Source organism: Ipomoea triloba, chromosome 5 (genome assembly GCF_003576645.1).
Source record: "Ipomoea triloba cultivar NCNSP0323 chromosome 5, ASM357664v1".
Lineage (NCBI taxonomy): Eukaryota > Viridiplantae > Streptophyta > Magnoliopsida > Solanales > Convolvulaceae > Ipomoea > Ipomoea triloba.
In genome coordinates this window covers 18834765-18850323 of record NC_044920.1, presented here as the reverse complement: position 1 = coordinate 18850323, position 15559 = coordinate 18834765, and the positions used below count along the sequence as shown (strand labels likewise).

The 15559-nt window shown below is 35.1% G+C and overlaps 1 protein-coding gene across 4 annotated transcripts; it reads right to left on the bottom strand.

Moving 5' to 3' along the window:
- Positions 1-7396: 7396 nt before the first annotated feature.
- Positions 7397-11481, bottom strand: LOC116020874 (ribonuclease P protein subunit p25-like protein). 4 transcript variants are annotated; one of them, XM_031261435.1, is made up of 8 exons: positions 11327-11481; positions 11070-11200; positions 9847-9927; positions 9638-9726; positions 9469-9543; positions 8889-8950; positions 8319-8516; positions 7397-7782 (listed from the first exon to the last, which is right to left on the bottom strand). In XM_031261435.1, the coding sequence occupies exons 2-8, from the start codon at positions 11190-11192 to the stop codon at positions 7688-7690; spliced, it is 723 nt and encodes a 240-aa protein (XP_031117295.1). In that variant the 5' UTR covers positions 11193-11200; positions 11327-11481; the 3' UTR covers positions 7397-7687. The 4 variants fall into 4 exon arrangements, with proteins under 4 accessions (XP_031117295.1, XP_031117298.1, XP_031117296.1 ...); XM_031261438.1 differs by having other exon boundaries at positions 8343-8516; XM_031261436.1 differs by having other exon boundaries at positions 7403-7782; positions 8325-8516.
- Between the last annotated feature and the right edge of the window lie 4078 nt (positions 11482-15559).

The following is a 15559-nucleotide window of genomic DNA, read 5'->3' as shown; positions in this document are numbered from 1 at the left end:
AGGTCACCAACCCACCGCCACTCGTGGTCAATGGACTCACTCCTTAGACCGTAATGTCATCCTTGTGATCACTAGGCTAGGAGAGGCATTTTGTCAAACACGTTATGTGCCTCTTATCTTCCACTTCTCCCTTTTCTCAAAGGTGAGAGGGAAATGTGCTAGGCTAGGCTAAGGAGTAACTCTACTCTCGTAGATGAGACTCCTTCTCCAAACACCTCTCATATAGGTTGATCACCCACACAAGAGTCAAAGTGATCACCACTCACACAATCAAACTCATAATCAAGCAATTGCAAAACCTAATTGATCAATTCAAAGCTCAAGAATATCCATACAACATTGCTCAATCCAAATCCACAAATCTATCTAATCATACTTGGAATTGAAATAGCAAAAGGCAAAAGTAATGACAAGAAATTAAAAGGAAGACTTAGCTAGGAATTGAACTTTGAACTTGAACTTGAATGTTGATCTCAATCTTGCAACAATGGAATTCTTCTCTAATTCTAATCTAAACCTAAGAATTGCAATGTGGAGTGAATTGTCTCTCTAGGCTAATCCTAGAGAGAGAAATATTCTAAAGTGATCTAAAACTGAAGTGTGATGGATCCCCTGCAAAATGGCTCAATTCCCCTTTTAAATCGCCCAACTGCTGAAATTTCCGCGATGGACGCACGGCTGGACGCGCGTCCACTGCGCGTCCAGCGTGCCTTTTGCTGCACAGACTCCAAACTTCAGAGGGCTGAAAGTTGGACGCGGGCGTCCACACAGCGACCTCTGTTCTGCTGTCAAACTTGCAAGCGATATTTCGGACGCAGGGGCGGACGCATGGTGGACGCGCGTCCACTGCGTCCTCCAGTCCTGGCCTATTTTGCTCCAACTTTGGTTCGTTCTTCACTTATCTGAAATGTTGTCATTTCCTGCCTTTTTTGCACATCTTTTACCTACAAAACAATTAGCCAAGCGTGGAACGGGGTCTAATAGCAATGTCAATCATTCTAACGCAATAAAGGACAAATCAATCACAAAAGCAACGAATTGTGCACTAGACGATCCGATAATGACCTTATAAAAGATGGCATCTTTTGCACTTATCAAACTTTCCACACTTTAAGCCTTGCTTGTCCTCAAGCAAGCTATCCTTGAACAAACACACAAGTGCAAGGGATGCCACAAACTTTGATATGCAAGCATGTCTCATTTTCATTATCTAAGTGTTGCTAGCCTAATATCTTAGGAAATCAAGGATACCTATATGAGTTGCAAGATCCAAATCCTCCTTTCCAATTGATTGTTTCCTTTGTTGTTCCTTGTTTTCATTATGTTTCATGCACCTTTATTACTATGTTTGGGTTAGCTTTCAAACACTAAACACTCTTGTGCTTAATCCCCTTACCGCTTGAATTCCCTCCTTGCCATCCTTTGAGAACGATACTCGGGAACTTCTTCCCGTTTTAACATCTATTTCTTTCCATCCACCGCGAAAACTACAATTCATTAGAAAGCGATTGGCAGGTTGCAATATTTGGCGAGTACTTAACCAGACATAGCGTTTGCTGTGAACAAACTAGCTCAGTTCATGTCCAAGCCTGGGGATGCTCATTGGTCCGCGGTTAAGCGTGTGATGAGGTTTGGGTTCGTCCCTCTTGCTGGCTACCTCGCTCGTGGCGTATTCTGACTCTGATTGGGGGTGTGTTCGTGATGATGGCCAGTCTACTACGGCTTATGTGGTGTATCATGGCTAGAGCCGTCAAAATAGGCTTAGCCGTCAAAATGGGCTTAGCCCATCGGGTAAGCCCATCTCGCTCCGCGAAAAGGACGGGGCCTGGCGGGCCGGTGGGAAGCGCCAAATGTATAATAATAAAAAATTATTAAAATAAAAATGTTACATTAATATATATATATATATATATATATATATATATATATATATATATATATATATATATATATATTATATATATAGTATATATAGTATATATATATATATATATATATATATATAATCAAGTTCAAAATCATTTAGTATATTGTATAAATGATTTGTTATTTACTTATGGATTAATACATTATGTACTCCTATTTGATTATTTATTTGTTATTATTGTGTTTAAAAATTACAAATGCATTAATATATGTTTAAACTATCCAAATTATTTTAGTATATACTTATTACTTTTTTATATTAATTTTTATTTAAAATTAAAATTTTTAAAACCAAGGCCCGCGGGCTTAAGGCAGGGCGGGGCTGGGACCGCCTTTAAGCCCGTATTTTTGGCGGGTTTTTTAGTCCGCCCCCACCATATGGCGGGCCCCGCCCTGCCGGCCCGTTTTGACAGTTCTAATCTTGGCGCTAATGTTGTGTCTTGGAAGTCCGTGAAGCAGCGTTCTGTTTCTCAGTCATCTACTAAAGCTGAGTTTCGGGCTCTAGCTAACTCAGCTGCTGAAGTCTTATGGATTCAACATCTTTTGTCTGAGCTTGGTGTGGTTTTGCCTAGTTTCCTAGTGTTGGTTACAAATAATTTGAGTGCCACTTATATGTGTAAAAACCCGGTGTTTCATTCTCCGATGAAGCATTTGGCACTAGATTATTTCTTCGTGCGAGAACGGATTGCAGATGGGTCACTATGTGTTTAACATATACGGTATGCTCAGCAGGTTGCGAACTTACTCACTAAGCCTCTTGGGCAGCACCTCTTTACTTATTTTCAAGACAAGATTGGAGTTTCCTAGTTTCCCAGTGTTGGTTACAAATAATTTGAGTGCCACTTATATGTGTAAAAATCCAGTGTTTCATTCTCCGAGTTTCCTAGTTTCCCAGTGTTGGTTACAAATAATTTGAGTGCCACTTATATGTGTAAAAACCCGGTGTTCATTCTCCGCATTTGGNTATATATATATATATATATATATATATATATATATATATATATATATATATATATATATTAATGTAACATTTTTATTTTAATAATTTTTTATTATTATACATTTGGCGCTTCCCACCGGCCCGCCAGGCCCCGTCCTTTTCGCGGAGCGAGATGGGCTTACCCGATGGGCTAAGCCCATTTTGACGGCTAAGCCTATTTTGACGGCTCTAGCCATGATACACCACATAAGCCGTAGTAGACTGGCCATCATCACGAACACACCCCAATCAGAGTCAGAATACGCCACGAGCGAGGTAGCCAGCAAGAGGGACGAACCCAAAACCTCATCACACGCTTAACCGCGGACCAATGAGCATCCCCAGGCTTGGACATGAACTGAGCTAGTTTGTTCACAGCAAACGCTATGTCTGGTTAAGTACTCGCCAAATATTGCAACCTGCCAATCGCTTTCTAATGAATTTGTAGTTTTCGCGGTGGATGGAAAGAAATAGGTGTTAAAACGGGAAAAGTTCCGAGTATCGTTCTCAAAGGATGGCAAGGAGGGAATTCAAGCGGTAAGGGGATTAAGCACAAGAGTGTTTAGTGTTTGAAAGCTAACCCAAACATAGTAAGAAAGGTGCATGAAACATAATGAAAAAGGAACAACAAAGGAAACAATCAATTGGAAAGGAGGATTTGGATCTTGCAACTCATATAGGTATCCTTGATTTCCTAAGATATTAGGCTAGCAACACTTAGATAATGAAAATGAGACAAGGTCACCAACCCACCGCCACTCGTGGTCAATGGACTCACTCCTTAGACCGTAATGTCATCCTTGTGATCACTAGGCTAGGAGAGGCATTTTGTCAAACACGTTATGTGCCTCTTATCTTCCACTTCTCCCTTTTCTCAAAGGTGAGAGGGAAATGTGCTAGGCTAGGCTAAGGAGTAACTCTACTCTCGTAGATGAGACTCCTTCTCCAAACACCTCTCATATAGGTTGATCACCCACACAAGAGTCAAAGTGATCACCACTCACACAATCAAACTCATAATCAAGCAATTGCAAAACCTAATTGATCAATTCAAAGCTCAAGAATATCCATACAACATTGCTCAATCCAAATCCACAAATCTATCTAATCATACTTGGAATTGAAATAGCAAAAGGCAAAAGTAATGACAAGAAATTAAAAGGAAGACTTAGCTAGGAATTGAACTTTGAACTTGAACTTGAATGTTGATCTCAATCTTGCAACAATGGAATTCTTCTCTAATTCTAATCTAAACCTAAGAATTGCAATGTGGAGTGAATTGTCTCTCTAGGCTAATCCTAGAGAGAGAAATATTCTAAAGTGATCTAAAACTGAAGTGTGATGGATCCCCTGCAAAATGGCTCAATTCCCCTTTTAAATCGCCCAACTGCTGAAATTTCCGCGATGGACGCACGGCTGGACGCGCGTCCACTGCGCGTCCAGCGTGCCTTTTGCTGCACAGACTCCAAACTTCAGAGGGCTGAAAGTTGGACGCGGGCGTCCACACAGCGACCTCTGTTCTGCTGTCAAACTTGCAAGCGATATTTCGGACGCAGGGGCGGACGCATGGTGGACGCGCGTCCACTGCGTCCTCCAGTCCTGGCCTATTTTGCTCCAACTTTGGTTCGTTCTTCACTTATCTGAAATGTTGTCATTTCCTGCCTTTTTTGCACATCTTTTACCTACAAAACAATTAGCCAAGCGTGGAACGGGGTCTAATAGCAATGTCAATCATTCTAACGCAATAAAGGACAAATCAATCACAAAAGCAACGAATTGTGCACTAGACGATCCGATAATGACCTTATAAAAGATGGCATCTTTTGCACTTATCAAACTTTCCACACTTTAAGCCTTGCTTGTCCTCAAGCAAGCTATCCTTGAACAAACACACAAGTGCAAGGGATGCCACAAACTTTGATATGCAAGCAATATATATATATATATATATATATATATATATATATATATATATATATATATATATATAATCAAGTTCAAAATCATTTAGTATATTGTATAAATGATTTGTTATTTACTTATGGATTAATACATTATGTACTCCTATTTGATTATTTATTTGTTATTATTGTGTTTAAAAATTACAAATGCATTAATATATGTTTAAACTATCCAAATTATTTTAGTATATACTTATTACTTTTTTATATTAATTTTTATTTAAAATTAAAATTTTTAAAACCAAGGCCCGCGGGCTTAAGGCAGGGCGGGGCTGGCCGACCGCCTTTAAGCCCGTATTTTGGCGGGTTTTTTAGTCCGCCCCCACCATATGGCGGGCCCCGCCCTGCCGGCCCGTTTTGACAGTTCTAATCTTGGCGCTAATGTTGTGTCTTGGAAGTCCGTGAAGCAGCGTTCTGTTTCTCAGTCATCTACTAAAGCTGAGTTTCGGGCTCTAGCTAACTCAGCTGCTGAAGTCTTATGGATTCAACATCTTTTGTCTGAGCTTGGTGTGGTTTTGCCTAGTTTCCTAGTGTTGGTTACAAATAATTTGAGTGCCACTTATATGTGTAAAAACCCGGTGTTTCATTCTCCGATGAAGCATTTGGCACTAGATTATTTCTTCGTGCGAGAACGGATTGCAGATGGGTCACTATGTGTTTAACATATACGGTATGCTCAGCAGGTTGCGAACTTACTCACTAAGCCTCTTGGGCAGCACCTCTTTACTTATTTTCAAGACAAGATTGGAGTTTCCTAGTTTCCCAGTGTTGGTTACAAATAATTTGAGTGCCACTTATATGTGTAAAAATCCAGTGTTTCATTCTCCGAGTTTCCTAGTTTCCCAGTGTTGGTTACAAATAATTTGAGTGCCACTTATATGTGTAAAAACCCGGTGTTTCATTCTCCGCATTTGGCACTAGATTATTTCTTCGTGCGAGAACGGGCAGATACTTATATGTGTAAAAACCCGGTGTTTCATTCTCCGATGAAGCATTTGGCACTAGATCATTTCTTACATATAGTGTAGAATACTACTGGCTCATTACAATGCAGCTAAGGCTCGAACCCACCACCTCCCGTATAAAGGGAAGGGTTTGATGCCACTGGACCACAAGGTCCTTGGTAGTTCTATTTTGGTGCTTTGTTTCCCTTTATTAATTATAGGTTGTTGTAACTGTTCCTGGCTTCTCTGTTTGTAGCCTCTATATAAGAGGTTGTTTATTTTATCATTGAATATACAGCTTCCATACTGCCCACCATCATTAGTAAACCAAGGTAATTTCCACTCCCTCCCATACCTCTCACGCCCAAAATATTACATACACACTCCCTCATCTCATTCCCCACATTACGGCTGAAAGTAATGGATGATTTATCATAATTGATAATTTGACTCGAAGTAGTGGCAAACTGATCAAGAAGGTGTTTGAGGTTGGATGTTTCAAGGGTGTTGGCTTTGAAAAAGATAAAACTGACATCTGCAAAAATTAGGTCGGAAACAGTGGGGACAGATCTAGCAACACTAAAACCATGGATTCTCTTGAGCCAAAACAACCCAAAATCAATTTTGATGAAACTAAAGACTCTTATAATTGCTAAAGAATTTATTTCATGATTGTACGCCACAAGTTTAATGCCTTTGTTGTATAAACTTCTTAATATTGTCACAACATTTTATAAATATATTGCACAACCAATGTTCAATAATTTGAACTAATGTTTACCGAAGAAAAAAAAAATTGAACTAATGAACTTATAAGAACAAAACTAATGCTAACTACTCATGGAACCATTGGACTTGTTTGAAGACAATTATGATCAACCCTTTCTCAAAATACTAGTCATCATTAGTTAAAGCAACATCATCATTAAGGTTTGCAAACAAATTAATCAAAACCAAATGTTTTAGAGTATTGTCCTCTATTGGCTTGATTGCAAGTGATAAATGTTATTTTTTTCATGCACACACTTTACAATGTATCAAATATTTGTTGGTGCTTCCTACAATGAGCACTTTTTTCAGCCTTCCATGAATTGGAGGAAATTGAAGGGTGTGGACTATATTGCCTTCAATGATTGTTGAGTTGCAAAAAGAAGAAGAAGAATCTTGGCATCTAACATAAAAAATATTAAAAATTGAGGGAACTAGTAATTGAGAGATGGATAAGATAACTAGAGTACCACTAAAAGTTTGTAGAGAGTTTAGAGAGTGAGAAATTTTTTAAATTGTAAGAAAAATTAATGTAATTTACATGAAAATTTAAAATGGCTCGAGCCTCGTTATGGTCATAGGCAAATTAGTTACTCAATATAATCAATTAATGTGTTTTAAGTTATAATACAAACTTAAATATTCTCAAAGAAATGGAATTATGCATTGAAAGAGTCTGCCATTTAACATCCAAAAGTTTAATAAAGCAAGAAGTTGAGAAAATTAAGTTGGAAGGATTTAGTAAATACAATGTTTTCAGTTCAGAGAAGGCAATGGCCTACTTTCATACTGGAAACCCCATAAAAGCACACAAGTAGACATAATAAATATTGAAATATTGCAATAGAAAGTGAAGCAATGTGCCAATCTATTATTCTAGAAAAGAAGATTTTATACAGGTCAAGTTTCTGTTAGCACTAAGACAAGAACCAACCTAGAAACCTATAAAACATGGCCACTGCATAAACAAAAGGAATAGCTTATGACAATATCCTAAAACTCTTGTTTTTCCCTGTCTATATAAATAATAAAGGAAGGAGCAAATAATCGACAGAATAATTAAAACGCTTTCAGTGAAGTAAGTTTTACAGCTAAAATTTGATAACTCAGGCTGCTGCTGCCTGAATTGTAACATTTGGTTTAAAAACTCCGCGGGCTAGTCCCCTGCCATTCCCTCTCCCTCTCCCTCTGCCCCTGCCTCCTGCAAGAACCCATAGACTCTTGTTAAAAGATGCAAAATTATTCTCGGTATATAGAATGAAGTGAACAATCATTTTACCATTTGTTTAAATGGTAGGCACACAGGCACGTTATTTAGACTGTCAAGATTGAGCCAAGGGATCTCAAAGTTATCTTGAGATTACATGATATGAAATGGGAAATAAAATATACAACAGTAAGTTAAATCTGTACGGTGGATTTGGGTGAGGTATGGTAAGTGGAAAGTGAGATTAAATGGGGAAAAAATCATGTTTTATCATGTCTAAAGGAGTAATAGAAGCATGTAAGAAGTTTGATAGTAGTCTTGCAATTAAGGACTGAAGTGCGCAATTGGGGTAGACAAGTGGAATATAGATGGTTTCTCAGAGGTAACTATTTCAATTCTGTGCAGAATAATAGTTTAGAAGCTAATATCCAATAACCCAAAAAAAAAAAAAAAAAAAAAAAATTGAGTCCAGAAAAAACTCAAGAAAAGTAAAACAAGTAAAAGTTAGAAGTCCATAAAAATGAAATTACCACGACCTTGAGCAGGGATTGCACCTGATGCACCATAGCTATCGTTCCAAGAACCGTAGCCTCTTCCACGTCCTTGATAACCACGTCCTCTTCCTCGACCCCGACCTCGGCCTCGGCCTCGGCCTCGGCCAGCAGTACCACGGTCCCCTTCCCATCCACCATCTTCATCATTCCTTACTACCCCATTGTTGTTAGGCCCTGCTCAAAATGGAATAGCATTGAAGAAATTAAGGTTCTACTATCCAACATTTACAATTTCAGATGCTACTTCTTTATGTTCGTTTATTCACTTGGTGCAAAATTTTTCCCTCTCAGTTTTGGGTATTGGAGGATTGGACCTAGGACAAGACAGCATAACACACATGTCCGGAAAACATTACCCCCTACCCGCATTTTAAAAAATCAATATTTAGAAGAATGAAAATGGAAATTTAAGAATTAAAGGATTGGACCTAGGACAAGACAGCATAACACACGTCCTGAAAACATTACTCCCTACCCGCATTTTAAAAAATCAATATTTAGAAGAATGAAAACGGTAATTTAAGAATTAAACCACTAAAAACTTACTTCTTTCATAATCATATCCAACCACTGGTTTGACTTGATCAGATGGAATAGGTGGTTGGTACCTGCAACAATACAACTATAAGTGACGTATCTAACTTCAACCAATAAGAAAGAAAAACAGTTAGGTTGCTGCATTGCAATGCTTCTATATAAGGGAGGGGGAGAGAGAATCCAAGCATAAAAGAAATGTTATATCTAGATATTATGTAGTGTTACTTGAGATCCACACTTAACTTAAAGGAGCATATTTTTGCTTGTTTATTCACATTTCCCATTTTATATATGGAGTAACTAATTCCACTTCTTATGATAAGTAGTAGCCATATGAGGACTTAATCCATTTTCAAATAAATGCACCAACACTAATATGATCGTTCAAATGAAGAGAGGTATGATAGCCCTTTATAAAGTATCTGATAAGCTACAAATGGAAACAGTTGTAAAAATGCAGTAAGAAATAGCAACAAGAAATGCACCCCAATGCTCAACAGAAAATGCATATCACACTATTGAATGCCTGAAGTTAATTTTTAGTAGAAGAAGCAATCAATTCATTTTTAAAAATAGCATTATGAATTACCCTGGGGAGGAACAATCCAACTCCTTCTTCGACAGGGTGACTGTTATCACGGATACATGACGAATGGTCTCTAGGCTGCATACAGAAAGAGTGTAATGGAAGCTCAGGCAACTATTCAAAGTTCTGAAGTTAGGAATATTGTAAAGGGAAACACATAGTGCTGTCTTACGGAAGGAGCCCTTCTTCTAGAGGTTCCCATGTATCTGTGATATCAGTAGAACCAATTGAAGTATTCTGATGGAGTCCAGCAATTCTTCTCTGTCACAAAACATAATTACGATTTATAAAAACATAATTTGAGTTAAAATACATATAATGGTAATTTTAAAACAAAATGGTAAAAAGATTGAAAAAAAAATGCTATTGAATTAAGACCACCTTTATCAATTCAGCAATTATTACTGTTTTATTTATTGCTCTACCCATTGCCTTGAGTGCTATTTCATTAGCTCCTTTCTCCTGCACAAAGTTTACAAGATGAACAGATGAGGTGTGATAAATGTGTGAAAGGGATTTGAAAGATAATGCCAAAGATGGAGGAGAAAATAGAATGAAGTACTAGAAAAATGTATAGACATATGGAGCCAGTGGCAGAGCCACATGTCTTGCACTTGTTAGGTCCAGAGCATATGGGAGCTTTAAGTTCTCAAAATAACAGACAAGAAGCAATTTCTCAAGAAGAGGTCACAATCGAGACTATTCAGAAAAGCCTCTTTTTCAATACACTCTAGCTAGGTCGAACAAGCACCACGTGGAGTCAGGGCAGGCAATCACTCCTTTCCCCCAACTTATAGAAAACTTTTCAGACGAATCATTAAGTGGATCCTTATATAAGTCAATTATTACTTCTATTCAATAAAAATGAGTTGAACAAATGCAAAGAAGGAAAAAACCAAAAGCTATAAATGGAATCACAAAACACTTTAAATATTAAAAAATCACAAATGATGCAATCATCTTTGCACTTTTCATCATTGCTTGTACCAAAAAGCAAGAATGTTTTAATATATGACATTATTACAGTAACAATTATTAAAATTTTCAAATATGTAAATAATGCTGCAATCTCTAAAAGAAGGAAAACCCCATGAATTAATTTGAGAACCCCAAAAACAATCAATTTGGCCAGAAGCGTTTACAATTTAATACTCCGTATATTTTATACTCCCTCTAAAAAACAGTTGACTAATTCCATTCCCTCGAGATCAAATCAATCTTATCTCATTTTGACCAATGTTTTGTAACATATTTCTTTAAAATTTTAAAGTGTGATTATTGGGACAAATTTTCTTAACACAACTTTTAACTTTAAAAAGTTAGATTTAAGAAGTATTAAATTTTGATTTTAAAATTTAGTGAAATTAAAAACAAAAACAGTAAGGGATGGAGGGAGTACGAATCAAGCACATATGCTCCCACAAATTTCAATTTGTGGTATAATCTATGAAACTCAAACCCAGCAGGATCTCTTTCAATTTGAAAACAATTAAATGCATAAAAAGGGGAAAAAATTATTCATCTCTATATTTAAAGAAATGAAAAGAAGTGCACACAAAAATTGAATGTATAGAATTCATATTTGCTGACAAAAGAAAAATTACCTGAAGAAGACTAGTAGCATAGGTAATGTAGTTCCTCAGCCTACCCTGTGTGGTGATTCTGATCTCATTTTCGTTCATGGGTGTCTCCTCTCTCGGCCTCTCCACCTTCTGGTACCGATCCATTTCGCTCTCTACACAACACAAATCAAAACGCCCGTTATATATATATATATATATCTTCACTTTCGCAGCTCAAAAATTAAACAAAAGAGAACAACGACTATTGCATTCGAGAATTTTTTAAGTTTAAATCTTACAGTTTGGACGTGAAGAAGACGGCTTGCTCTTGAAACGAAGAGGGGTTCTTAATGGAGAGTGATTTTTGGGTCTAACTGAGCAGAGAGTTTGAAGAGAGGAAGGGGGTAGGGGTGGCGGCGGGAGATTCGTTGGTTGGAGAAAAAGTAGGGCAGAAATGAAATTAACGGTCGTTTAGGCACCAAGACCGGGTCCAAATGATCATCCTTTCTATCTCTCTCTCTCTCTTTTTTTTTTTTTTTTTTTTTTAAATGGTTTTGAAAAAGATTATGTACCAAAAAACAAACATCATAACTCCATGTATATTACATTTGATGATGATGGAGGACTTTTGGTATGAAGGCTTCTTTTGTAAAGGAAAAAATAAATAGGGAGTTGGATTAACTGCGTTCACGTAGTTGTTATGAATTTTTTTTTTATTTAAAGAAAAATTAAACTATAAGATAATACAATATATGTAAACACAATTTCTTAATTAGACGGTATTATAAGCACTGTTACAAAAATTGACCTAAGCGGTCACCTAGGCGCTAAACGCCCCTAGACCGAGGCAAATTACTCCCTAGGCGGCCGGTCACCTAGGTGTCCAAACCGGCTGAGTTGGCCTTGCTTATATATATATATATATATATATATATATATATATATATATATATATATATATATATATATATATATATATATATATATATATATAATATCACATATACTCACACATGTGCTCTGTTTTTTTTTTTCTAGTTAGCAACTAGTGCTTAACGCCTACTGAAATCATGATTATGAGTATTACAAAGTATCTTATCTGAAGTGCTATTGTGCTTCTCATATCTCATCAAGTTTTACTTCTAATTTAAATTGGATGTGTAAGTAATCTAATCTAATATATATAATAAAAGAAAGCTAACATGATAAATTAGAATCCAAATCAAGTTTAAGACATAATTATATTAACAATTAATGCCACATGAAAGTACTAAAATAACTCATTTAGGAGTGTTTTAAATTATGTTTAGCGTTCTCCCCACAACATCTTTTGATGTTTTTACTCTACTAATAGTATAAATCGTCCAGTACGGCTCATACTTTTAATTTAATTAACCAAACAACCCCCTAACTCAACCCAATGAGCAATACAAGTCTGTTTAATCTAAATGTACGAGTCAACATTCAAAAATTACACCTACAATTCTCATTCTTTAGAGTGTCTGCTTCACGATTTCGAGGTATGTTATTTATAATAGATAGATTTATTATTTGATAATATATTTATTCTCGTGAATAAAAACACACGCACACATTCTTTATGTAATTGTATAAATGATATTTATTATTATTAACAATATGTAATACTCCGTATTATTTGATATTATTATCCTCATTTTTTAATTCATCCCCAAAATTTGAATTCATTGTCGTATAACGTTATATTTTGTATTATTATATTATTATATAGATATAGATGTCGTAATTATTCTTTTGTATTATTATCCTCATTTTTTGACAAATTGAATTCATTGACATGCGGTATTATATTTGCATGATTATTTAAATGTCGTTAGTGTGTGTAGGGCATCAAAATCTTAATTTTTGGCATTTTAAGGTATTCGTATTCGTATACATGCAACGATAAAAAAGATTCAACTTGATGAATTCAAAAAAGTGTTATTATCGATGATCATTTGTATTGCATTAAAAAATTTATTATAGCAACAAATGGGATGAGATACAAGCTTCGCAAATACAAGATCATGTTCATGCATTTCACAATAGTCTTTCAGTATAAGGCTAACAATTTCCCAAACATGACATAACATGTTGAAAGATTTTGGTCAACTTAATCTTACCCAAATTATGGCATCTGAACTATTTGGCAATACTTATTGTACGTTCTTACTCTTCATTTGCCATTTTAGGTATATGTTATATCTTCACGTGAGTTTGTGTTATTTGTTTTTTGTTTTATCTGTGTGTGTGGGGGGGGGAGGGGGGGGTCTCGATTGAATCTATTGGTACAATCATAATTAATGGACGGGAGACACAACATAATGCTCTTAACCATGAGTAAGTCATGTTAAATTATTCATGTTTACACTTTATTTTGTATTGTAGGTGTTTTCCTAATGTGTTCAAAACTTATCAAAAAATTTTAATTTTCTTTTCAAAAAGAGACATTTACCTTTCACATTTTGGAAGCAATATGTTGATCAATTATTACAACATGTCAACTATGAATCTATGATAACCCTAATCTCATTATTTTACTCATTCAGTTTTGTAGTGTAAATGTACAACAATAAGTTGTCCATTTATATTTTCATATTTTATTATCTATTTTTTTTGACATATTAGGTGTTGCATAGTCTTCTTATTTGACACTCATTATTCTAATACTCTAAGTGAGATTTCAGTGTCTAACACATGGACTGCTGTCAATATTGTGGTGTATGAAAATTGTTAAGAGATTTGTGATTTTCAAAAGTGGTAATAAATCTAACTATTTCTAAATTGATGTCTAAATTTATTTTACGTAAGTTAATTTATGATAAGCCTCATCAGTGATTTTCTTATTGAGTACATTTAAATTATCATTAAATATATGAAATATTGATCAAGTTTGATAAAAAGATTGTTCATGAATGTTAATTATGTTTATTTTTTTGAAGATAGAATGTTAATTATGTTTATAAAGTGTTAAAATGATTTACTTAACAATATGTGCTTTATACTTTTATAATATCTTATGATTTTTAAAATTTTAATCCTTTTACCTAAGGTTAGGAGTTAATTAAACCCCAAGGTTATCGTTGAATACATCATCAAAAATTTCATCAGATGTACTAACATATGAAATTAATGGGGGGCACTCAATACCTATACCACTGTGCTTGAATGATTTTTCGAAGGTATTTTTCTATTGTTATAATTCTTAATTATTAATCTTAGACCAACTATAATTATTTATATTATTTAAATGTCATAATTTCTTATTTTTTATTCATCTTCTATATTATGTAATAAATAATAATAATATGTAATTTTAAGGGAAAATTGTATTTTTGGTCTTTCAGTTATACCTGTGGTACAAACTTAGTCCTTGAGTTATATGCGTGACCATCTTTAACTCCTAAGTTATGCACGAAGTGATGACTTTCTCATTTTCACCACCAATTTGTCATTTAATAAAGTGGTCGATTTGGTCCTTCAATGACTAAAATCGACACTCCATGCATAAATTAGGGATTAAAGATGGTCACACATATAACTCAGGGACTAAATCTTTGTCATGGGTATAACTATTAGATAAAAAAAAGTTGCAATTTGCCCTATTTTTAATTGTTTTTAATTATTAAATCAACATGTGTTCATTTAATTAATTGAGTCATTGAAGTATTGAATAATTTATTGCTTAAAAAATATGTAGGAAGTTATTGGGTGTTAGCCTGGCTAAGGTTGTAGCCATTGAGATGTTAGGTGATTAGTGGTACCTCTCATGCAAGAGATGCTAAAAGAAACTAGAGCGAGCATCTGATTGTTTATATTCTGTGAATGTATAAATATATCTAGATGGAAACTTTAGATATAAATTTACAGTATAAGTTGCTGATGTCATTAGGAATGCACCCTTTCAATTGTAGGATTGAGAATGCAATGACTTGATTAGGAAGTCAGTTTCAAACTTAAAGACTTTGACTGAAAAGGTAACAAGTGGTGTTCAATAAAAATGTACGTGTAGTTCTATCAATGTTTTGATATACTTCAAAGTATTTATAATATAATATTATTAGGTTAATTATTTAAGTTTCATTTATCATGAAGGGCAATACGGATGATTAGACCTGATATGAAAGAGATTATGGATGAGGAAGTCACTTTAAAGTGCCAATTAAGATTGAGTGGCGAGCTAATTATCATGGCTATCTTTCACGGTGATACAATTTAACCGTGACACAACACTTATCTCAAAGTTTTGTGAGCCTTTGATATGAAAAGGCAAAGTTTGTAATAATTACTTAATTAATTATATATTTAAAACTCATTTTTCATATATTTATAAAGTACACACTAAGATTGGATTATTCTCTAGAGAGCATAATGGATTGTGTTAAATACTAAAGAATCCAATCAAAGTCTTTGATAATCCTCTGGTATTATCTGGAAGTAGTGTAGGTCATAAAGTGTTGATTCCAAGAATTTCATTAACTCTGTTAGACTTGAGACTGCCTTTTAAATTCAAA